At 39.1% G+C, this 24,768-nt stretch overlaps 3 protein-coding genes and 1 long non-coding RNA gene across 7 annotated transcripts; 1 reads left to right on the top strand and 3 right to left on the bottom strand.

Moving 5' to 3' along the window:
* Positions 1–102: 102 nt before the first annotated feature.
* si:ch73-109d9.1 (neurotrophin receptor-interacting factor homolog) lies at positions 103–6,809 on the bottom strand. Of its 3 annotated transcripts, XM_057331136.1 has the most exons (7): positions 6,666–6,809; positions 5,703–6,016; positions 4,845–5,377; positions 1,597–1,671; positions 1,414–1,503; positions 1,185–1,289; positions 103–528 (listed from the first exon to the last, which is right to left on the bottom strand). In XM_057331136.1, the coding sequence occupies exons 2-7, from the start codon at positions 5,992–5,994 to the stop codon at positions 448–450; spliced, it is 1,176 nt and encodes a 391-aa protein (XP_057187119.1). In that variant the 5' UTR covers positions 5,995–6,016; positions 6,666–6,809; the 3' UTR covers positions 103–447. The 3 variants fall into 3 exon arrangements, with proteins under 3 accessions (XP_057187119.1, XP_057187120.1, XP_057187118.1); XM_057331137.1 differs by lacking the exons at positions 103–528; positions 1,185–1,289; positions 1,414–1,503; positions 1,597–1,671 and adding an exon at positions 1,710–4,605; XM_057331135.1 differs by lacking the exons at positions 103–528; positions 1,185–1,289; positions 1,414–1,503; positions 1,597–1,671 and having other exon boundaries at positions 1,710–5,377.
* LOC130552688 (uncharacterized) lies at positions 5,931–23,816 on the top strand. 2 transcript variants are annotated; one of them, XR_008962774.1, is made up of 5 exons: positions 5,931–6,041; positions 19,829–19,869; positions 22,019–22,056; positions 23,391–23,480; positions 23,706–23,816. It is a non-coding gene; the product is annotated as an uncharacterized LOC130552688 (long non-coding RNA). The 2 variants fall into 2 exon arrangements; XR_008962775.1 differs by lacking the exons at positions 19,829–19,869; positions 22,019–22,056 and having other exon boundaries at positions 5,945–6,041.
* Positions 7,412–11,296, bottom strand: si:ch73-109d9.3 (zinc finger protein 174). The gene is given in 3 exon segments (XM_057331148.1): positions 7,412–10,152; positions 10,296–10,423; positions 10,566–11,296. Coding segments are annotated over 3 exon segments (1,533 nt in total). The 5' UTR covers positions 10,849–11,296; the 3' UTR covers positions 7,412–9,030.
* si:ch73-109d9.2 (uncharacterized protein LOC565042 homolog) lies at positions 11,660–23,940 on the bottom strand. Its single transcript, XM_057331134.1, has 4 exons — positions 23,670–23,940; positions 23,337–23,464; positions 20,091–20,199; positions 11,660–14,061 (listed from the first exon to the last, which is right to left on the bottom strand). The coding sequence occupies exons 1-4, from the start codon at positions 23,938–23,940 to the stop codon at positions 12,989–12,991; spliced, it is 1,581 nt and encodes a 526-aa protein (XP_057187117.1). The 3' UTR covers positions 11,660–12,988.
* Between the last annotated feature and the right edge of the window lie 828 nt (positions 23,941–24,768).

The raw sequence follows: 24,768 nt of genomic DNA, 5'->3' as shown, positions 1-24,768 counted from the left end.
GAATAAGAAAAAATTCTAGAAAAATAATTCAGAAAAATGTACGTTTAACGGAGATAAAAGTAAAATGCATGTTAATGCAATTTATTACATAAGAAAAGAAAAACTGTACAGATAATTAGAAAATACATATAACACACAGTATTATTGCGAATTTTTCATATGAGGACAATTCTGTGTTTGTATGGAATGGTTAACATAATGAGCCAAACTTCCAGAATCTGATGAAAATGTGCAATGTACTCAAACTACTTAAAAGTGCTTTTAAACCCCGAGTCTCAATTCTTGTTACCCCATCTATTTTCCTGTAACAGATTCTTTACAACACTTGCACTCATACAGACTGCTTTAAACAGAAGGGCAGATATAAAATCAACATCTTTATAAAAGAAAACAAACCGAAGCACACCAAATACAACAACAACATGATGTCACACAGCTACATTTTATTTAGTTCACATTTTGAAGATCATCTCTTTGTACAAGATACCTCTGGCCCATAGGTAAACGATTTTTCTCCTCAGCAGTTTCCTAAAGCAGGAAAAAAGTGTTAAGTGTTAAGACTGTAGAATACATTTAATTAAATAGCCTTGTGGAATTACTTGTCTTAAGTTTCATTTACAGTACAAAGACAATCGAGAGGGTTTAAGGCTTAATTTATCAACCCCAGAGACTCCCGCTCAGTTTTTGGCCCTGGTGGTTCCCAAACAACATTGTAAATGGTGACAAAGTTTGGGATGTTGCCTTATAGTGACCAACTAATTTGTTTGTTATGTGACACATAATGAAATGGGAATTTGCTAGAATCTGATAACACAATAACAGGCTGGCGTGCAACAAAAAGGTAGCTCATATTCAAATCTAATTGTGGCACATCAGTTTCTGTGACATTTTACATAGACCACAGCAAATATTTTTGTCTGCCCTAAAGTAAAAAGTATCATATTCTTCAAAAACTCCCCCTAAAATAACCAAAAACAGCATAACATACTCTAGCTGTAAAAATTTGATTTAACAGCATTTTTATAATAATCTACACAAAATATGAAGTAACATAAATTGCTTTAATTCAGTAAAAATGATTTTGAAATCAGTAATATAGCATAACATAATTTCAGCCTTTACATTATAAAAATCACCAAAGATTTCCAAGCAAATACAATGTGGCAAATGTGTAGAACTCCAACCTTTGCTCTTCTTCGAAGGTAATCCCTGCGGTTGTGTAGCATTTTAGTACATCGTACAATCACCTCTGTCTCTCTTCCATACAACTGTGGCAGGGCAGAAATGATCTGTGCAAGGAAAAAGGTAACTTTACTCGCTACAGAATATATCTTTATATTCATATACTTTGGATCATGTAAGAGACCTAATACAGATTAGCTCATTAAATAGAATAAATGAAGAGGATTAAACCTTTGCTGTAATTGGAGCCCACTCAATGTTCCTGCTATAGCATGCCCTCTGCCACACCTGAAACTGTGTCAAGATCTCCCTGGCCACTACCTGTTAAAGAAACAAGAAACCAATGAAATGGGGAGTTCGATGACTGTCAAAAAGCTTCAAATAAATGCACATTTATTATTAAGAATTGCTTACACTGAATGTTCTCTGTTTGTTTATGGAGTGCAGTCCTTGTTCTGGGGAAGGGTATTCTGCAAACCTTTGGCCAATCTACAACATACACAATACCAAAATAAGTAAACCACACTTTTATAATATTCATATTTCATAAGCATTTATCAAGTTTTAGAGGCATTAAAATGTGTATTAGTGGTATTACATTTTACCCAAATGAATGCAATGTACACCATCACGAGTGTGATGTCCTTTTTTAAACAGATATATTGTCCATTAAACTATATTCACATGCAGTGTTTTTTATGTGAACATTACATTTAAAAACCTATAAATTCTAATACAAATTCATGCAGGAACTTATGCATTAGTTTGATCTTGAAATATAAATATGTATTTTTAATCTCAAGTAACGTTCTAATCAAATTATCCAAATAAACATGTCAGTCATTTAAAGTCCACCATTTGCTGAGAAAAAAAGCAAACAAATCCATCAGATAATAAACTTTATTTAGGAAATAAATTAAGTCTGTTCCTTTCCACGAGAAACAGCAGATTATGTAAGAATCTTAAGGGAATGGCACTATCCAACATCAAAAAACACTGAACAGGACATTGACTAAAGTAAATTACATTTAGAATGGAGAATTTGGGGTAGATTACTTTTTAGGAATGACATAAAGCAGTTTTATAATGAAAATGGATTGAAATGCCAGTGGGTCATGGTAGCAGTCATTAAACTAAATGGTTTTTACACCTTGAATTTTGTCAACAGAGCCAAATCACAACCTATGGTCAGGATACGTTTTTGATGAAACTTTATATTCAAAAGAATTCTAAAGGGTTATAGACACAATTCCACTGCAAACATCGTGAACTATTCCTTTCACAATCAATTTCTGTGCCATAGATAAAGGGAAAAAATGACTTGCTTTATAAATGCATTTTTACTTCAGAAAATAGGTCAACGCTGTTGTTGAAGGGAATACATAACAACATTAAATACAGAATTTTACACTACATTGATAATACCACAAAAAAATATTCCTGATGAAGTAAATCAATCACCTCAGCTAGTAAATGCAGGCCATGTGTATTGAAAACTCAGGTATTCCAATTGTATAAATTCCAATTGCCATTCCAAATGTATAAGATTTCTTTTATTTAAACACAAACAAATACTTTTATTATAAAATGCCGACATGTCATGTTCACATCGGACTTAAAAGCACATCCGTCCATCTGTAAAGAAATACAAATAACATCAGAGGGTTAATAAATTTCTTATGAAGCAAAACAATAGGTGTGTGTGAGAGAAACAATTGAGCTATTTATCCATTTTGAAACCAAAAGAAGCACATCAGAGTACTAAATATCAGAGGTGTAACGTACCTGAGTATTTTTACTCAAGTACAATTATCAAGTATTTTTATCAGTGTGTTTTTACTTTGGGAAAATTTTACTTCACTACATTATAAAGCATATATTGTACTTTTTACTCCACTTCATTTCATAAAATACATTTTTTTGGTTTTTTTACATTTAACACTTAAGTACATTAACAATTTTCTAAATCTACTTTTACTCAAATAAAACAACTTTTGAGTACAATTACTTGAGTAAAAGTAAGAAAGTACTCTGATTTTAATGCACTTTTTTAATGTAAAAATTGACAAGTGTTTATCAAATGCAGTCGAGTAAAAGGTATGATATACGCTATGCTTTATAATGTATGGAATTTAAATCTTTCCAAAGTGAAAACACTCTGATCCTTGAGATTATCTCAAGTAATTTACACCGCTGCTAAAAATATATTAATATAATAACTGTCATGATATTTCATCACGGGTCAAACAAGAACCAATGAGATTCTGAAGTTATGAATGTGTCGCCATATTTGAACTTGGATGTACTTGTTTCTGTGTCACTTAATAAGTTTAAAATATTGGTTTAAAATTACATACAAACGATTGGTGTTTAACTAAGTATAGGAAGTCATGTACATCTGGAATGGCATGAGGGTAAGTAAATTATGAGAATTTTCATTTTCGGGTGAGCTATTCCTTTAACTTTAAAGAGTGTTGACTTATTTTTCTGCACAACAGGTATTCTTAAAAGACGATTCCCATGCATAAGACTTCCAGGTGTTGTTTTTGTGTCAATGATTGTGAAAGAGTTGTCAGGGTCAGACAGCGGTCTTCTTAGCTTGCAAGAATGTTCCATCTTCTAGAGCTCTAACCGCTGATATTGTGTCTGATACCACGAGCAGTTTGGCTGACCTAGAGCTCTGATCATTCAGAATCAATGTGTAACAATGTCCCCGCATTTAAGAAACCAAAAATGAGTGTCCATTCTCGAAGATCAATTTTTTATATTCTCGAACAGAGCAGATCATTTTAATATGTAAACATTAGACTAATTGAGAATCAGTTAAAAGAGAATTTAAAATTGAATGAAGTCATAAAAGCCGAGTGTTTTGTGTAAAACAGCTAGAATTACTTCCCTCCTCTTCCGTGGATTTTCAGTAAATGAGTTTTCATTTGCCTGGGACCCAGAAAGCTCTTTCCGCACTGAGGGCAATTGTAAGTCTTCCCTGCATGGCTGTGTCTTCTGATGTGAACTCGCAGGTTGGTGGCACGGTTGAACCTCATCCCACACTGAGTGCAGCTGAAGAGTTTCTCCCGCGTGTGGATGTTCTGGTGCTGCCTGAAGTTGCTAAGCCGAGCGAAGGCCTTGCCTCAGTGCGGACAGATGTGAGGTCTCTCCCCAGAGTGATGCTGCTGGTGAACCCTTAACTCAAAGTTGTAAGCAAACGTCTGATCGCACTGAGGACAGTTCAACGGTTTCTTGCCTTTGTGGATCAACAAATGAGCCCTGAGGTCACATGCTCTGACAAAAGTTCTCCCACAGTGGGTGCAATGGTGAGATCTTTCTGCATGGATTTGTTCTGCGGGCATCCTGCGTTTGTCCTGGGAGAAATGCCTTGGGTATTGCGCACGGCTGATTATTTTCTCGCCCGGACAAACAACACTGTGAGAGTAAAAGGCAGAACTTTCAGATACATCTGGCCTTGTAAAATTTGGTCCATTTTCTTGTTGGACAAACAAATTTGAACTCACTGGTATGCTGGATAGCCCCAGCTCTGTTGTGCTTAAGTGACTATGTTGTGCCCTAATACCTTGATGTACCAATGTGTTGACTGAATAGGGTGTGAAAAATGAGGTGGCATCTGGCATGTCGAGAGAGTTTAGATCTGGAAAGCTGTCTACCTGTATCTCCTCCTGATCACAAGATCCACTGAGCTCTCCGTGACTCGGATCAGCCATTTCTCCATGGCAAACATCATCCCTGTTGACGCCTTCCCACACCGGAACCATCTCTTCCTCTTCCTTGACAGGGAGAAGTTTCGGTTCTGTCTCTGATTTTATTTTCTTTGGCGAAGATGGTTCCAAAGCCTCCTGAGCCAAAGGACCGTGTAACAGTCTTGAGTGATTTGAGCTCATGTCCTTATCAAGTGTACAGTCTTTTTCAGATTTGTCTCTCACTCTTGGTTTAGCCTCACTAGTGGACTCACTCTGAACTGGTGCGTTACCCAGAAGTCTTTGCAGAACGTCCTGAGGAATCTGTATATTGGAGTTAGGTGTGGTGATATCTGTCACACTCTGCCTGTGTACTTCATGCTTGTCTTTAGAATGTGAGTGTGCAGTGTGTATTTTAGACTCTGGTTGAAGTCTAGTCTGCTGTCTCAGCACGGGTTGGGTCAACGGAGGCTCATTGGTTGACGGGTCTCTCAGGCTTGGGCCTAAACAAAGCATGTACGAAAAGAAAGGAAAAAAACATTTAGCACAAAAATCATGTATAAATTGTTCTACTGAACACAAGATATTTGGAAGAATGTTTGTGACCAAACAGTTCTGGGGCACTATTGACTACGAAAGCTAGGAATGGAGACGAAAGCTACTATGGAAGTCAATGGTGGCCCAAAAATGATGAGTTTTCTTTTTTTTTAAAAATATCTTCTTTTGTGTTCAACAGAACAAAGACATTTACTGTACAGGTATGGAACAACTCGTGGGTGAGTAAATTATGACTATTTTTATTATCCAGTCCCCTGTGCTTTAACTTACCATGGATCGTCTCCACAGACTGGGTGTCTTTGTTGCTGCTGGCTCCCTTTCGGCAACATCCACAGTCTAGGCAATGTATTTTCCTCCCCTGTTCATATTCTTTCTGTCTCAGTTTGCTCTCAGACAACTGCAGCCTCCGCCTCAACACTTCCACCTCTTGTTTACGATGACCCACTTCCTCCAGGAAGCTGTCCTCCACCAGCCTGGTTATCTCAAACATGGCTGATTTGAGGACGGTCTCCATGACAACGGAGAGCTGAGACTGGAATGTGAGGAAGAGGGCTTCTGACATTGTCCCGTCGCCTTGAGGACACCTTTAAGGGACGGTGTGCAGATTTTGTAAGTCTCAAAAATGATACAGTAAAGATCTAATTCTATTGTATTTAATTTATATTAAAACGACAATTGAATTCACCAAAAAACAATTTTTGGTATGACATTTGACTGACGCTTTTTCGAAACGGCGTGTTATCAATCTCTAAAATGTTTCTAATCCGTATTTGTCCTTTCTGGGGAACGAACCCATGACCTTTGCTTTGCTACAGCAACACAGCTTGCCATCTACAGTAAACCGAGCAAATACATTCATATAGACGACGTGTTATTAATCACACATAATAATATGTTTCATTTAATTACACATAGTATTTGTGAGATTGGTAAGACTGCCGTAATAATCATATTGTATTTTGTGTTCTATGTTTAACGTTACACGCGTTTCTGTCACTAGGTGGGAGTTTCGGTTTTGTTGTTATTGTTGTCATTAACCCACGTGCAATGTACAACGTAGAATGTGATATGTGTTATAGTAACAACAGTGTATTATTAAAACACGTTGATATGTATATGGATGTATTCACTCGGTTTACTGCTCGCTAGTGACCCACCGGGCCCTTTGTTTACAGTGCAATAATAACTACGTTAGACGATGACACCACGATTATTTAGACGCAGCCTACGTACCGTATGAAAACGATCCCTGCAGAGCAGATTTCACAGAAAATGTTCTGAATGGTTTGAATATAGAGGTTACTGAAACTGCTTTCCGATCATTCGGGTTTACAGTATCGCCCCCGGATACAAACAAATATGTTGGTCGTCTCTTCTCTTAGCGCCCCGCATTGGTTTGGTGGACTTTATTCCATTCGAGTGAATCCTCTGATAAACAGCTGGTTTTCCGTTTGATATTTAGAAAATTGATACAGTTATAGTATATCCTCCACATTGTTTTTCTCTGCTATAACTTAGTGGATCTCTTTTTGACTGCAAGAACTCTAACCGTCTCTTTCCCACTCACAATTTCTACCTAATAAAATATCCTGGAGCTCGTCATATCTTAAAATCGGTTATATTTTATATATTCAAACAAAAATAAATATCTTGAACTGTTTTGTTTTATTTCCAATATTTTAAGTCATATTGAGAACCACTAGGAGGCGTCATACCCCTGGTTGAGAAACACCGCTAGTCTGTTTCTTAAAGGGTTAGCTCGTCCAAAAACGTAAATTCTTTTATCATTTACTCACCCTTGTGTCATTCAAAACCATTATTTCGTTGTATGGACACAAAAAAACGAGACATTTCTCAAAATATATTTTGTGTTTCACAAATGAAATGAGTCATATACAGGTTTTAAACGGTGAATACATGGTGACATTATCCTTTCAAGGAGTGCAAACATTTTTTAAAAGATTAAAGAGAATGAAGGGAAGAATAAGAACATATAATATCAGTACACAGGTTAGTACTACCAAACAGTCTGAGAAGAAACGTTTAATTTTTGATCTGAACATTACACATTGATGTGACACAATATGACAGAAACTAAGACATAACAGCACATTATTTTAGACAACTTCCTACACTTTAAACATTTGGTCCATTTAAAATGTCATTTTATCACTGGTTAAAGCCCAATGCATTGTTTAGACAGTGACGTTTCACAAAAAAATATTTTCATTACAGTCTCAAAGCGTGTGGTTGTTGTGATGTACCTGAATCACCAATCATTTACATGCATGATGGATTTTGTATGTAACACAGTGTGTGGCATATAGTTCAACATAAATAAAACACTTAACTTCTAAAAAGGTGGGAAGGCAGTTTTAATGCCATCTATACCAGCTGCATACAAATAAATCCTCCTTGTTTAAAAGAACACCGGAGCTATGCCATTTAATGTATTAAGGGGCCACACATACTTCTGTACTTGCATAATCTACTAAATTTGAACATGTAATTCTGTTAGACCTTTGAACATGCTTCCATATCTCAACACATTAGCTGGATCCAACCATAAGGCATTGATGTATGAGAACAAAACAAAGTACAGACAGATGTATGTGTCCTGTGTGGAGCACAGATTATCCTTTTCTATAAACAGATTTCTTTCAAAACCCGTAATGCTGTCACAGTAGCGAGCATATGCAGAGTGAATGCTACAAATCCATTTATGTAAAGAAAAAGCTCATTTAACAGTATATCCTTGAGTAGTTGCGTATATCCCGTTTGAATCGAGATGAACTCAACTTATATACAGGGGAAATTCCAACTCCTCTAAAGAATTCTGAAAAGTTGGCACATCTCATGAAACTGTCACAATGAGTCACATTTATTTCAGTTCTTTTTGCAAAATTTGTGAGGAAGTGAGCTTCATTTTCAAGGGAGAAAAAACAAGGCTCACTATATACTACAATACCGTTCAAAATGTTAGTGTCACTAACTGACTTATTAATATTTGTACACATTTTAGAATGGTTAACTCACTCACTTCCAAATATAATTATTGGAATACAAAATAAATTCTAAAAAGAAGCATCTTTAGTGTAGTCATTCTTTCACTAGAATTTACAGAAGTTATTTTCGCATTTTATCAACCAGCTTGTTGAGGTATGATGTTATACTTGATTAAAGATGTTACCATCTATTCTGGGCTCTTATTGACTGCTTTTTTATTTTTCTGCCAAATGTACTTTTTTATAAATGTTTGTTTTGTAATGAAAGACTAACATGTTTGCACAATTATACTTTTGTCTATAAAAGTAATTTTAGCATATGGGTTTAAATGAAAAAGTCAAATCAAGAGAAACCTTTAGTGAAGTGACCCTAAACTTTTGAACGGTAATGTATATGAAAGTGAAAAGGTGCCTGCTTTATGTGATTCTTATATGACTGTAGGAAAATACCCTGAGAGATCCAGTCACTTGTGTCGCACAGCAAATAAAAATCAGGCTTAAAATTTAGCACAAATGTTATGATGATGATATTAAGAACACACAGATAAATGATGGGCACACTCCATTAATTATTATTTTTATAGTTTCACTTGTCATGTATTGGAGGTTGTGAAATCAGAGTGAATCCTCTGATGTCTTTTCAGGTTGCATTTTTGGGTAAACCGTTTCCCGCAGTCTGTGCAGATGTAGGGTCTCTCTCCCGTGTGGACCCTGCGGTGTGCTTTTAAGTTACTCAGTTTTGTGAAGCTCCGACCGCAGATTGTACAACAGAACTGCCTCTCTCCTGTGTGGATCTGTTGGTGAGCCCTAAGATGACACAGATGAGAAAAACCTTTTCCGCATTGGTTACAACTATGTACCGACCTCTGCGAATTGTGCCGCGTGTCCCCTTGAACCCTTAAATTGACCACCTGTGGGAGACTTCTTCCTGGGTTTATGGTGCTGAAACTCCTTTCACCCGTACCGGCTCCATCTGGGTATTGACGGACATGAGAGGGTTTGGGTGTAGGAAGGCCTTTGCAGATAGGATGTACCCTGTCTAAAGACAAGGCACCTTGATCTGACACATCTGCACTGGGTTGTGAAACAATTTTTGTGTTCTTCCTAACTGGTGATCTGCATGGCTGGTTGGCTGGCTGCAGTTGCTGCATGACTTGTGGTGCAAGGCACTGAACCTTGACGGGAGGCCCAGAACGTTGAACTTGCTTCTCCACTTGAGGTCTAGTGGTGAGCGGATCTCCATGCTGAACTTCCAACTGTGCCTTTTTAGAAACCATTTGAGGAGTAATTCTCTCCATCTCCTCCCAGTCCGGTGGAAGCATCACAACAACTTCCTGTTTAATGGGTCCTGAGTCTAGACTGGCCAACTGCAGTCTTGAACGCTGAGCGTCTGAAGATGGTGAAACTCGGACTAGGTCTGGCTGAGGAACAGATGTACGTCTTGTAGGATCTGGTTTGGAATCAAGCCATTTTGAGTGGTTTCTTTGCGTCATCTCATCCTCATCCCCAGGCCTTTCAGTACAAGTGGCAACACATGTTTTATCCTTCAGGTTTCGCCGTTCAGTATCTGAACTGCTGAGTCCATTAGTCTCACTGCTTGAAGAATCTGTCCAATTGTTTATTTGAGAGCATATTACTACACAAGCTTCTGTGTCTCTAATCTCTGTGTTCTCCTCTATCACTTCTCCAGCTTTAGGTACATCAACTTGACCAACCTGTTATTGATAAAAAGTGCACAAAACATGTTCAGCTTTAGTTAAAGTGCATCAGAAAAGAAAATCAAAGTGGAATTGGTTTGATTACATTTTGCTTCAGAATAATTTTAGGACCTGTTTAGTAGCTGTAAACAATATTAAACACACACATTTAGCTTGGAATCGAGTACCGATTAAGACGTCTCTTGGTTTAACAATGTGCTTCCTTTGGTACATCTCCAGCCAGTGTCCGAATCTTTCTCCTGCTTTATAACAAGCGGTTGTTCCAAACCTTCAAAAAAAGACAAAAGTGTGTGGACTCCAGTCTGTTGCCAAGCTTAAATGTGGCACACTGAGAATGCAAAGCTTGGTAATTATCTTCGGTATTTAGTGATAATATTTAGGGAATACACAAGTGATTTGAATGAACTTACTGCTCTGTGTTTCAGGGCCTCTATTCAGCATTCTTCTCTTGGAGACTGCTGTCCGACCACAGTCCAAACATCTCACCCTCTTAAACCTCTCGCGCTCCCTCAGTTTGGCCTCCGACAATATCAACCTCCGTCTCAATACATCCGCCTCTCGTTTGCATCGATCCACTTGCTCCAGGAAGCTCTCCTCTACTAACCTCGTGATCTCATACATGGTTGTCTTGAGAACAGTTTCCATGACCGCAGACAGCTGGGTCTGGAACGAGAGGACGAGCGCGTCCGTCATTCCTGTATCTGATCTGCGTAGAGTTCTCACAGACTGCGGTCCTACAGCGATGAATTAACGACAGACAGCGGTCATCGCGTGACAGATCTGTTATTTACGTGATATCTTTTAGACATTGTGTTGTTATTGGAGTCCACACATGAACACTCACTCTGTTCCAATAAATCAAGTGCAAATCCACACTTTATTAGCAGGTAATTAAATCTTGATCATAAAATAGCAGTATAATAAATGGTGTTAGCATTTAGCATGCTGTTTGACAGTATGAAACGCGAGCATAACTGTTTTCTGAGCGCGCGCGGCTCATCGGAAAATGTTCATATGGCTACAGAAATAAAGATTTTATTTCACGTACGTATGAACTACACGACGTTTCACTGATACATCATTCAACATGTCACGACGGAGTAGCAGACGGGCAATAATTGTTGTTGTGAGTGACATCACGAGTTGTACGGTGGCCTTGATGGACAGCGCGGTAATGCGCGTCATTTTTCACATTCGCATTTCCGCTTATTACACTGATGATATGGAGGCACTGCTCTTCATTTCTCAACAACGCTGCAAAACGTAAAATATTGTGAATTGCTTTAGTGAGTAATGTTATCTAAACATATTTTTGTAAGTCGCTTTGGATAAAAGCGTCTGCTAAATGACTAAATGTGAATATTTCGAAGAGTTCAGTAGAATAAACAAAGCCCTTTGGCAATAATTATCTGGAAGATGTAATTGAGCAACCACCACATAAATATGTTAATGTCAATTCATTTGATTCGCCTATGAATTGGTGAAAACAATGATACGTATTAAGCACCATAAAAACAATTCCCCATGTTTATTTCATCAACCAAACTGTGGACAAAGCCAATACTGAGGAAAACTTTGCATTATGACAGCATTAAAGTGATTCATATCTTAATATGGTTCCAAAAAGAAGTATTCCAAAAGAAACAGATACATATTATCCATAATGTAAACATCAGATGCCCTTTTCAAATAAATCTTAAATAAATAGCAACATTTGATGAGCAGTTTTAAAAACATTTTTTCCGAAAAAATGAAATAATACAGACATTTAATGCAAGCAACTACATACTGTACTGTAGGGAGGCTTAATAGAAATGCATATATGTTTCCCATCTCTGTCAACATATCCCTCTATAAATACGTTCATCTTGAATGAAAATGACTATATAACCCAGGGGTCGGCAACCTTTGCGACCAAAAGAGCCATTATGGGCCCTCTCCCACCAAATAAAATTTGTCTGTAGCCGTAAAATATATGTAACCTTTAAATTACTATAACAGGTTATGCATGTAAGGTAGTAGTTACCCAGTTACACCACTAGGTGGCAATATAGTGCAATTATTGTATTTAGATGCAAGCAATTTATACATTTTTGTCCCTGGCAAGAAGTGGTAGTGTTGCAATAGGAGAGTAGCATCTTGGTGTTTTACGCGCTGCTTTAGTTAAGACTTCATCTTTTTTCTGTGAACTTTTGTTTTGGATTTTGTTTTTGCAGCGTTTGATGAACAGCCACAAGAGACCGACGGACATCACGCGTAAACATTACGAGAAGCGCGCTAGCCATACAGGATTTAAACTATGCAGGTGTTGTACCGAAATTCGACTCCCCGTGAGATTACGACTCCCGTACTTCTGATTGGTTCATTCATTTAGGGTGCTGCTTTGTGATTGGTCCCTATCTCCCTATCTCTAAATCCCGCCCCCACACCTAATCCTAACCCGGGGAGTCGTAATTTCACGGGGAGTAGGATTGTGATACAACACCGGCTAAAGACCTAAAAGTTTGGTTTAAAGACGAAAAACGTACCAAGCAGAATGTTTTCTCACCATTCCATTTCTAACACACGCATAGTGTTCGTGGCTGTCTCACATATGTCAAAGAAATAAAACCGCTGCTCTCTGTCATCTCCGGTCACGATCATAATGTACATTGCATGCACTTTCATTCTATTCGAATGAAATATCTGAAAAAGCAAATACATTTACCCAGCCAGAAGAGCCACATGCGGCTCGAGAGCCACGGGTTGCCGCCCCCTTGTATAGCCATATATACCATTGCAGTCTTGTTTTATATCCGTATTAAAAATAACACTGTAGTGTGGTATAACTTGTTCATTGATTGTATATGTCCGCACTATGTTTGCGTTGATGTGACCTAAGGTGGTCCAGCCGTTTGAAGCTGAGTCCACAGATACCACAACAGTACGGTCGTTCTCCCGTGTGGGTGCGTTGATGGACTTTCAAGATATCTGCCCGGGTAAAGCTCTTATTGCACACAGTACACTGGTGTGGTTTCTCCTGCGTGTGAATGCGTCTGTGCAGCTTGAGATTCCACAGTCGGCTGAATCTGTTGCCGCAAAGCGTGCAGCTGTAAGGCTTGTCTCCGGTCTGACTGCATCGGTGCCTGCGCAGATCACTGAATGACGAGTAACCTTTGCCACAGTGACTGCACAAGTGTAGACCATCGTGCTGGTGGACACGTTGGTGAACCTTCAAATTGCAGGCTTGAGTGAATTTCTTTCCACACTGGTTGCATGTGTATGCTTCATCCGAACTGACTCGATGAGAAAGTGGGTACGCTTTTGGAGAAGCGTCATCATTGAGTTCTAACACTTGTCCATCATTAAGAGTTAATGTATGTTCCTTATAAAGTCCAGCAATGGGATCATTAGCTGCATCTCCAACATAAAGTGAATACCCTCTATGTCCAGCATCTCCTCCAATCGCACTTTGAACTTCAGTAAGGGTACTCATGTCTTGCAAGTGTCCATTTTCGTTAATAAGTAAACAGTGTGTGTCTCTATCAAAGTTTTGTGTTTCTGGAATACACGGTGCAGACAACGTGCATCTATTTCTTCTCTTACTCTTATTGGAAGAGCTATTGTGATGTCTTTCACCTTCCATTGCCATGTTTAGGTTATTTGAAATAGGCTCAACCAATACCATATTACTCAATGTCTCTTCAGCTCTTTCTTCAAAACCATTAGGGTCTCCCATGTCGAGTTTATTGTAGATCGTCAGGTCCTCTGTGTTGTAAAGTGTTCGGTATGGCAGTCCCTGGACATCTGCAATACTTGTGTAATTTTTATTGTCAGTAGTCGGACTAAGTCCAGAGCTCCAGTCTTCCTGAATCTGCTGCAGTTCCTGCTCACTGTAATTGTGAGATGAGAAATCAGAAGTCTCAGCTATTGGAAAAAAAAAACAAGAAAAACAAAGGCAGTCAGTGACACTGAAGAAATTTAGCTTTAATAAATGTGAAACAACCTACTGAAACCTATGATCCCAAAATGTGCATAAAATAAATAGAAAGTGGAAACAGAACTAATGACATATACCTGGCAACTTTAAAACAATTGGAAAATTATATATCTCACCAAGCTTCTGTCTGTAGCCTAGTCAAGGTTTGTGCAGGTCTACAATCTTGTCCCTGACATCCTTTAAAACCTATTTGGTCTGGACCATGGTGTTGGAGAGGTTGAAATGGAAGATACAGATTCTGTTGACAGGCATCTTTTATATACATAACAAGCTGACTTAGGAGTACATTCTTAAAGTGACAGGACTAATCTGTGGTCCATATAGGCACATAACCAATCTGTGGAGCCAGAATTCTTGCTGGTTGGTAGGGGATCAAATACTTATTTCACTGCCTGAAATGCAAATCAATGTATAACCTTTATATGCATTTTTTCCCTGATTTTTTGGTTGATATTCGGTTTCTATCGGTTAAAATAAACCTACCATAAAAATGATAGACCCTTCATTTCTTTGTAAGCAGGCAAACTTACAAAATCAGCAGGGATCAAATAATTATTTCCCGGCCTGTCACTTTATACGCACACACTTACAGCCCAAACTGTGTGCAGTAATAGTGAACGTTCTGTACAATAGTGAAAACAGGTCGCACCACAACAAAACGGGCACTCGCACAAATGGTCCCAAATATGTTTTGAGAACTCACAGGCTAAATTTCGGGAGCATATGCGACCATTGTGGCCGAATTGATCAACGAGCCCTGTCAGCGCAGGTGATCGATCAAGCGCAAAAAGTGGCAATGTTCAACTTGGAAGAGAGCGCTCAGCTCATCATAGAACTTTATACTGTCCAATCACAGCGCAGCAGAGACGGGACAAATACCACACCAACCAATCGACGCATCGTACTTGTACAGCTGCATGTATTTATATCAAGCATTGTATCATAGTTCTTCAGTTTAAACGCTGTCAAATGCGCCTTCCATTTTCAGGTGTGTAAAAAGTGCTGGCACTGCTGTGAGACCAAAATTGACTCCTGTTTTTGGAGGGAGATAAATGCTGACTATGACCCCAAGAAAACTATCCCTACAGAGAAGCACAGTGTTGGAAACATTCTGCTTTAGGGCTTTTTCTCTGCTACAGGTATACAGGATGACTTCACCGCATTGAGGGGCTGAAGGACGGGCCCATGTACCGTACAATCTTGGACGAGAACCTTCTCCCCTTAACTAGATCACTGAAGATGGGTCGTGGATGTGCCTTTAACATGACAAATACCCAAAACATATTGCCAAGACAACCAAAGAGTGGCTTAAGGAGAAGCACATTAAATGTCCTAGCCAGTCTCTAGACCCTAGTCCTATAGAACATCTGTGAAGGAGGCTAAAACTCCAATTTGCTGAGCGACAGCCAAGAAACCTTAAAGATTGACAGAGGAGTAGACTAAAATGTATCCTGTCACATGTGCAAACCTGGTGACCAACTATCAGAAATGTCTGACCTCTGTGCTTGCCAACAAGGGTTTCTCCACCAAGTACAAAGTTGTTTTTTCTCGGGGATCAAATACTTATTTCACGGACTGAAATGCAAATCAATTTATAACCTTTATATAACATTTTTTCCCCCTGATTTTTTTAAATATTCTGTGTCTATCAGTTAAAATAAACCCACCATAAAAATTATAGACCCTTCATTTGTTTGTAAGTAGGCAAACTTACAAAATCAGCAGGGGATCAAATACTTATTTCCCTCACTGTATATACACTCACCTAAAGGATTATTAGGAACACCATACTAATACGGTGTTTGACCCCCTTTCGCCTTCAGAACTGCCTTAATTCTACGTGGCATTGATTCAACAAGGTGCTGAAAGCATTCTTTAGAAATGTTGGCCCATATTGATAGGATAGCATCTTGCAGTTGATGGAGATTTGTGGGATGCACATCCAGGGCACGAAGCTCCCGTTCCACCACATCCCAAAGATGTTCTATCGGGTTGAGATCTGGTGACTGTGGGGGCCATTCTAGTACAGTGAACTCATTGTCATGTTCAAGAAACCAATTTGAAATGATTCGAGCTTTGTGACATGGTGCATTATCCTGCTGGAAGTAGCCATTAGAGGATGGGTACATGGTGGTCATAAAGGGATGGACATGGTCAGAAACAATGCTCAGGTAGGCCGTGGCATTTAAACGATGCCCAATTGGCACTAAGGGGCCTAAAGTGTGCCAAGAAAACATCCCCCACACCATTACACCACCACCACCAGCCTGCACAGTGGTAACAAGGCATGATGGATCCATGTTCTCATTCTGTTTACGCCAAATTCTGACTCTACCATTTGAATGTCTCAACAGAAATCGAGACTCATCAGACCAGGCAACATTTTTCCAGTCTTCAACTGTCCAATTTTGGTGAGCTCGTGCAAATTGTAGCCTCTTTTTCCTATTTGTAGTGGAGATGAGTGGTACCCGGTGGGGTCTTCTGCTGTTGTAGCCCATCTGCCTCAAGGTTGTGCGTGTTGTGGCTTCACAAATGCTTTGCTGCATACCTCGGTTGTAACGAGTGGTTATTTCAGTCAAAGTTGCTCTTCTATCAGCTTGAATCAGTCGGCCCATTCTCCTCTGACCTCTAGCATCAACAAGGCATTTTCGCCCACAGGACTGCCGCATACTGGATGTTTTTCCCTTTTCACACCATTCTTTGTAAACCCTAGAAATGGTTGTGCGTGAAAATCCCAGTAACTGAGCAGATTGTGAAATACTCAGACCGGCCCGTCTGGCACCAACAACCATGCCACGCTCAAAATTGCTTAAATCACCTTTCTTTCCCATTCTGACATTCAGTTTGGAGTTCAGGAGATTGTCTTGACCAGGACCACACCCCTAAATGCATTGAAGCAACTGCCATGTGATTGGTTGATTAGATAATTGCATTAATGAGAAATTGAACAGGTGTTCCTAATAATCCTTTAGGTGAGTGTATATTAGGGGTGTCCCCAACTAAGAATTGTCACATCTTGCCTATAGTCGACTGATAGTCGAATCAGACCTGTGCGTGTGTTTGTGTGTGAGCGCGCGCGCCCGTGCATGTGTGGATGACACCAGGTGGTTAAGGGTACAGCGCAACATTGATGCACCAAAAAACAATCAAACATTAATTTACAGAATTTGTTTAGAACAGAATATACCTTTATAATAAATAAACAAAATAAGCCAGAATCAAGTCACAATGTACAAAATAAATGTGTTTAGGCAAAATGTCTGAAATGCAGGAGAACATAATTTTGAAAACACAAGCCACAAATACTAAAATTAATTTTCCTTAAACATCACGTAACAATGCTGTGCCATACAATAGACCAGATCTCGCCCCAAAACTATTTTTAAAACTAGACCTACTCGATAATAATTCATTATTTTTTACAAACGAGAATACAGCACGTTCATTACCAATGAACTACCAATAAAGTGACTTCATTTACCGCATGTAAAGGAGGAATGCAATAAAGCACCATTTAAACAGTCAAAAAGTCCCTTTCACCTTTTTTCCTGCGCACTCTTTCTCTGTCCCCCTGACACCCACGCTTGCTTGCTTTCATTTCCAAAAATCTGCGGCGTGCTTGCTATATATGGTGATTTTGGTTATTTTACTTTATTTTTTATCATGCAGCGCAAAGTTCAGTCTAAGTAACGGACTACGTGCCTTTAAAGAGAAGGTGTTAATTCATATTTAAATGCCCAAACATTCAGTAAGTGACAAATGTTTGGAAACTCAACTCAACTCAACTTTATTTATATAGCGCTTTTACAATTTTCATTGTTACAAAGCAGCTGTACATGAGACATATTGACTATAAGCAAAATAATTAAAGTTGTACTTGCAGAAACAAGAAAAGGTTGAAAACACAGAAGACAGACATACCCACATACAAAACACTCCACACACACAATATGCACACGTACTAACACACATAGACATAGAGACACACACACACACACACACACACACACACACACGGATGCGCACGCACACACACACAACACACACACACGTACGTACACAGACAAGTACGCACACAAACACACACACACACGCTCAGTGAGAGCACACATTTAGGATAAAGGAGAGGAAACGGTGTACACATTCATTTGCGAGTCATCTGCGGGTGCGTGCGGAACGTGCTGCTTCTCTTTACCGGTCTCACATCACAGAAGATGCGGATAGACGCGATCCTGCGCTGGGTCATAGCCAGACCTCGCGCTCATATGCGCCAGGGGTTTCAGTACCCAACCCTAAAAATGACCCATTTCTTTACATCATAAATAGTGCAGTGCATGCCCGTCTGCTGCGCCACTGCCCATATAACCAAAATGGCATGATCCATTGCATAACAACTCTGCGAAGATTCGACTGCGAGATTGGTAGTCGAATCAGACTCCTCCGATCGCGGCATCGAATCGTCGACGATTCGGGGTCACCCCTAATATATATATATTTTTTTTACAGAGATCAGTAGCTGGTTACCAGACATAAACATTTCCAACACAAAGCACCTGATTCTGTTCCAACTCTATCAACGTTTTTTAAAGGGGTCATATGACACGGCTAAAACAAATATTTTCATTTCTTTTAAATGTAATGCAATGTGTATACACGATTTAAGGTTAAAAAACGCTGTATCTTCCACATATGCATGTTTGTATCTCCTCTTTGCCCCGCCTCTCTGAAACGCGCAGAATTTTTACAAAGCTCATCGCTCTGAAAAGCGAGGCGTGTTATGATTGACCAGTTAACCAGTGCGTAGTGATTGGTTGAATACTGCAATTTTACGTGTCTAATACATGCATGGGCAACTTATAACACACCAAAGACACAGAAAAACATGTATTCGCGCCTAGTGTTGTCAAAAGTACCGGTACTTCGGGTCCAAGTCGGTACCTAAAAATAAAAAAGTTGTCGGTACCTAATTTTCATAAGACCCGGTACCACCGACGTACCGGGTACTGATGCTCTGTCTGACAGGTTGTCAGTCGGAAACTTTTCATAGACGCAATAAGACGTGATGAGCGGATATGCGCGGCTCCGATCCACAAGAGATGCGCACAGAAATACTTCAGATTAAAGTCATATCATGAAGAAAACGAACAGAGTTTTGTGGTGAAACGAGGAAGCATCCGGATTTAAGTTAACAAGTTCAAGCGGTAAGTTTCAAATTCTGTTCGTGTTTGCATTATGAATGTTGTAGCATATGTTAAATTAAAGATTACGTTAAAACAAACGTCCCTGTTTGCGTGTTAATTTGTTAGCGCCAATGCTAATCCAGTCAAGTGTCCTTATTAACCATTTAATGCTTTTATAACTGTAATGGGGTAAAATAAGTGGGAGGACAGGATGGGGTTTACAGTACCTATTTTATATAGGCCTATCTGAAATCTATGTGCTAGAAAACTAGCATACTAACTGTATGACTAGCAATGTGTATGTCTTGGATAGATAACTCTTTTAGGTTTAAAAAACCACATTTAAACTAAATAAAAATCTATCTGTTGCATTTATTATTTTAATATACAGTTACCTTAATGTTAGTAATCTTGTGTAAATGCAGTATAAAAACTGAGGTTTGTTCTAATATTGCATATGCATGTTTGTGCAGTCAGTTGACTTACTGAAGTTTATTCTATTTGTCTTTTACAGCAGCAGACTGAGGAGGATGTTCATCAGCACGAAAGATCCCAGTGAGCACACAATCCTTTCAGCAACAATTAACTTATACGTCATGTATACAAAATTAGCATGTACTGGTGTTTTGCTTTGGTACCGAAATTGGTACCGAGAACCGTGGAATTTTACTGGTATTGGTACCGACTACTGAAATTTTGGTACCGTGACAACACTATTCGCGCCATATGACCCCTATAAAGTAGTACACCGATTTCATCAGATGTTTAAACCACACCTTCAGTATCCAGCGTCCACCCATCCTGAAGCTCCTTATAATCAGTGGTGATATAGACAGCCTCCTCTTTTAGTGTGCAGTCCAGTTTCCTATCCTCTGTATCTGCAGACTGTAGGAAGCACAAACACAGAAAGCATATAATAAACGTATTCTGATAGAGATGTAATTTAATCACAAACTGAAAACACTGCAAATATTGCATTTTTCACATCCCTACAGAATACAGCCATCAAGGAACACCTCCTTATCGTAACCAGTGCTGTAGTACTTGGGTCCGGACTCGGATTTGAGTCAGGACTCCAGACGTTTTTCTCTAGTCTCGGACTCGTTGGTATCTGCACTCGGACTTGGTCATTGGACTCGCCAAATGTTCTAGTTGGTCTCGACCGAGTCCTTTGATTTTTTTTCTCCTTCCAAACAAAACCATTGATGAAGCATATACAGGTGCTGGTCATATAATTAGAATATCATCAAAAAGTTGATTTATTTCACTAATTCCATTCAAAAAGTGAAACTTGTATATTATATTCATTCATTACACACAGACTGATATATTTCAAATGTTTATTTCTTTTAATTTGATGATTATAACTGGTAGCTTTGGCACTGTGTGCAGGTGCCAAGTCCTGTTGGAAAATGAAATCTGCATCTCCATAAAGTTGGTCAGCAGCAGGAAGCAGCAGAAGCGTCTTGCCTGGGCTAAAGACAAAAAGGACTGGACTGCTGCTGAGTGGTCCAAAGTTATGTTCTCTGATGTAAGTAAATTTTGCATTTCCTTTGGAAATCAGGGTCCCAGAGTCTGGAGGAAGAGAGGAGAGGCACAGAATCCACGTTGCTTGAGGTCCAGTGTAAAGTTTCCACAGTCAGTGATGGTTTGGGGTGCCATGTCATCTGCTGGTGTTGGTCCACTGTGTTTTCTGAGGTCCAAGGTCAACGCAGCCGTATACCAGGAAGTTTTAGAGCACTTCATGCTTCCTGCTGCTGACCAACTTTATGGAGATGCAGATTTCATTTTCCAACAGGACTTGGCACCTGCACACAGTGCCAAAGCTACCAGTACCTGGTTTAAGGACCATGGTATCCCTGTTCTTAATTGGCCAGCAAACTCGCCTGACCTTAACCCCATAGAAAATCTATGGGGTATTGTGAAGAGGAAGATGCGATATGCCAGACCCAACAATGCAAAAGGAGCCCCAACTAAGTATTGAGTGCTGTACATGCTCATACTTTTCATGTTCATACTTTTCAGTTGGCCAAGATTTCTAAAAATCCTTTCTTTGTATTGGTCTTAAGTAATATTCTAATTTTATGAGATACTGAATTTGGGATTTTCATTAGTTGTCAGTTATAATCACCAAATTAAAAGAAATAAACATTTGAAATATATCAGTCTGTGTGTAATGAATGAATATAATATACAAGTTTCACTTTTTGAATGGAATTAGTGAAATAAATCAACTTTTTGATGATATTCTAATTATATGACCAGCACCTGTATGTTTGCTTTAGTTGAAACTCTTGAGTTTCATTAAGTTAAAACTCTTTCCTCTTGGAGTAGGTTACTTTTTGTGATGGGTGTCAAGCTGTAAAAAAGATGATAAATAATACTAAATGAAGTTGATGACTGATTTGAGTGTTCTGGTTCACAACGCTAAGATACTGTGCCAAATTAAACCAAAAGTTTTCTCATCATACAAACCTCAACAATGGTGACAATCATCAAACTAATTCAGATAAATAGATGAACTGCAATGCATGCTGGAAGTCATGAATGAGTTTTGTACTATGATGTTACCCAGTATCAGGGATGCGTGACAAAAATTGAAAATGGGGGGGTCTGTGAGTCTTTGAACGGTGTCGCGGTGAATTAAATTATGACAATCATGTCCAGATGTTGTGGTAACAATTTCTTTTGTTTGCCTTGAAAGGAACAGAGGCGGAGCAGACCCAAGAAACATAATGTGGGGTAAGTGCGTTAACACTAGGGCTGTGCAAAAATATCGATACATGTAACTATCGCAATATATATATTTTTTCGATAGTGATACCTCTACTATCGATACATTTTTCTAAATCATGTCATATATATACAGCCAAAAGTAAGTGGAAGCGAGCATGGCGAAAATATAAGAACGCTTGGAGCTCTCAGAGCTGGTGTGTGGGTGTGCTTTGGTTTTCAAAATAAGTCATGGAGTAATGAGTTATATAAAATAATGCTGTTTGTAGGCTTCGCAAGTCATGACACAAGTCACTTGGCCACTGCAGTGCATTAGACAAAAAGTTTATTAAGAAAAGTAACAATGACATGTATTGTGCTTTCACGGATGTGACACCAGCACATTTACAGCGCGGATTAACCAGAGGTTTTATACGGCCCATGTTCATTGTTTTAACTGTAATGCACCACAACAGCCAAGTGACTTGCGTGAGCCTCCTTATTCCCCTGTGCTACCCATTTGAGGGGCGCAGTCCACAGTTTGAGAACCCAAACCTCTGATCTAAAGGTCCATGCATCGCACATCATGGCCACTCTGCAGAGGTAAGGGATGTTTTTACACTTATCCTTACAGAAAACCCCCGGTGGTGGACAGCATGTTGTATTTCTAGCTCTACTTTTTACATTTCCTATTTAAAGTATTGCAATATATCGCAAATGTGTATTGTATCGAAATACATTGCAATATATTGTATCGTGACCCATCTATCGTGATATGTATCGTATCGGGAAGCACTTGCCAATACACAGCCCTAGTTAACACACTGTGACAACTGCTATCACCGCATTTACGGAGTTAAGTGCACTGAAGTTGCACTTCGGCTTTATGTGACTTTGGTGAAATTACTATACCTAAAGTAAATAAAATGACCTTTTTTTTTTTTAATGGGTTGTATTAAATTTTTGTATGGTCTATTTCTGTATATGTAGTAAAATTTTGTTCTTCTGTAAAGCACTTTGGTCAGCCTGGTGGCTGCTGTAAATGTGCTATATAAATAAAATGAACTTGAACTTATTTGATACGCTTTTTGATCATTACAAATAAAGTATGTGGTCTTGAAGAGGATTCTTTTTTTCTGTCTCGGTCTTGACTTGGACTCGAACCTCTTTGGACTTGGACTCGAACCTCTTTAGACTCGGTCTCGACTAGTCTTGGTCTTGGACTCGACAAAGGTGGACTTGACTACAGCCCTGATAGGAACAGATCACAAGCTTTTATAGGTCATGAAAAAGATTAGTAGAATACACACCTCTGCTGTGTTATTGAGACTGGTTTGGTCTTCTGATCTTTCTTTTTCCAAAAGCGTGTCAGCCTCCAGCTCACAGCTTCCCCGGCTTCTCTCTGGAACGTTCTCCTGTTTGAGACCACCATCATTTTCTACATGTGGTCAAAGGTGAATGCAACTGTGAGGGCATTGATTAAACAGTCATTTAACAGTGTTTTGGAGCCCGTTCAGTGTCAAAAAAGCATGCTTTGAGAAAAATGTATGATTTATTGCACTTTGACAATTACTACCAAAAATCTGAAGTGCAACCAATATACAGTAATAAGACCACAAACGTTTCTGACAATGTAAACAAACCTAAGGGTGGTGATGTTTTTTCTCCCTTCTCCTTAGATCTATGGCCATTGCCACACTTTGCACACATCGTGACTGGTGTCTCCTGGCTTCTCCATCTGGACTCACTCCACTGCAGCCTCTTCTTCAGTGTCTCCACCTGTTCTCGACTGCGGGACATTTCCTTCATGAAACTCTCCTCCACCAGACGGGTGATCTCAAATATGGCAGCTTTAAAAACGGTCTCCATGACCCCGGACAGCTGTGACTGAAATGTATGTATGAGGTCGGACATAATGACGGGTAATGGATGAAAACGATTTGAACCAACCGAGACTAAAGTGTCAAAAATGTATCCTCCAACTCCTGTTAACACGTTTAAATTAGAATGTCACATTATCTACTCTGGTGTGCAGGCGTTTCTGCGGATAAGAATCAGATTCATTTGCTGTTTTCACCGCGTGGCTAAATCATGTTTTGTTTTGCTGGGTAGCAAATGCTAACGACTAGCATTATTGCCCACTTGTTTAAAAGCGTTACAAAACGAACAATCTTTTACTCTCATGAACATTATGAAATACAAATTTAAGGCGAGATAAAGTGAATGACATGCTAAAAGTGTCTTAATCCTGCATCATGTCTGTCATGCGGTTGAATTGCTGTAAGTACTTCCTGCAGAAAAATGTACGGATACAAGTTAGGGACACACACTGTGCTGCCTTGCCTTCACGTGCTCTCGGTTCCCACTTCAACCCGGAAGTAACGTCTGGATTTAGTAACAGTGTTGGAGTGGGAATTATCTAATTTCCGAGAGAACGTGAAGGCAGCATAACTGCAAACATGTGATGTATTCGCACCCTTTAAAAAGCATTAATCGACCCTTAATTTAAAGATTTATATTGTTTTTATACAACACTCATTCCGAGTAGAAAAAACCCCAAAACATGTTAATGTATAATGGGAATTGTTTAATTTTATGAAAGAAAACGTTATCCGCTAGGGTCTTTTGGTATGTGTTAGGTTTATTGGTGGGATGTTATCAGGCGAATGGGAATTAATAGAGCATGATTAAATCCTACTGGAATAAACAGGCTCAAAACACACGACATAAATTAATTTAGTA

This window comes from Triplophysa rosa, linkage group LG4, assembly GCF_024868665.1.
Source record: "Triplophysa rosa linkage group LG4, Trosa_1v2, whole genome shotgun sequence".
In the NCBI taxonomy this organism is placed as follows: Eukaryota; Metazoa; Chordata; class Actinopteri; order Cypriniformes; family Nemacheilidae; genus Triplophysa; species Triplophysa rosa.
The sequence above is the reverse complement of the archived record's forward strand: the minus strand, read 5'-3'. Positions and strand labels throughout refer to the sequence as shown.

Coding starts and splice junctions, on each gene's coding strand:
- si:ch73-109d9.2 (XM_057331134.1), bottom strand. CDS start 23,940: ATGTCCGACCTCATACATACATTTCAGTCACAGCTGTCCGGGGTCATG. Junction 23,465..23,669: donor AAAAACATCACCACCCTTAG/GTTTGTTTACAT, acceptor GACCACATGTAG/AAAATGATGGTGGTCTCAAA. Junction 14,062..20,090: donor GTGGACGCTGGATACTGAAG/GTGTGGTTTAAA, acceptor TTTTTCCAATAG/CTGAGACTTCTGATTTCTCA.
- si:ch73-109d9.1 (XM_057331135.1), bottom strand. CDS start 5,994: ATGTCAGAAGCCCTCTTCCTCACATTCCAGTCTCAGCTCTCCGTTGTC. Junction 5,378..5,702: donor GTCTGTGGAGACGATCCATG/GTAAGTTAAAGC, acceptor TGCTTTGTTTAG/GCCCAAGCCTGAGAGACCCG.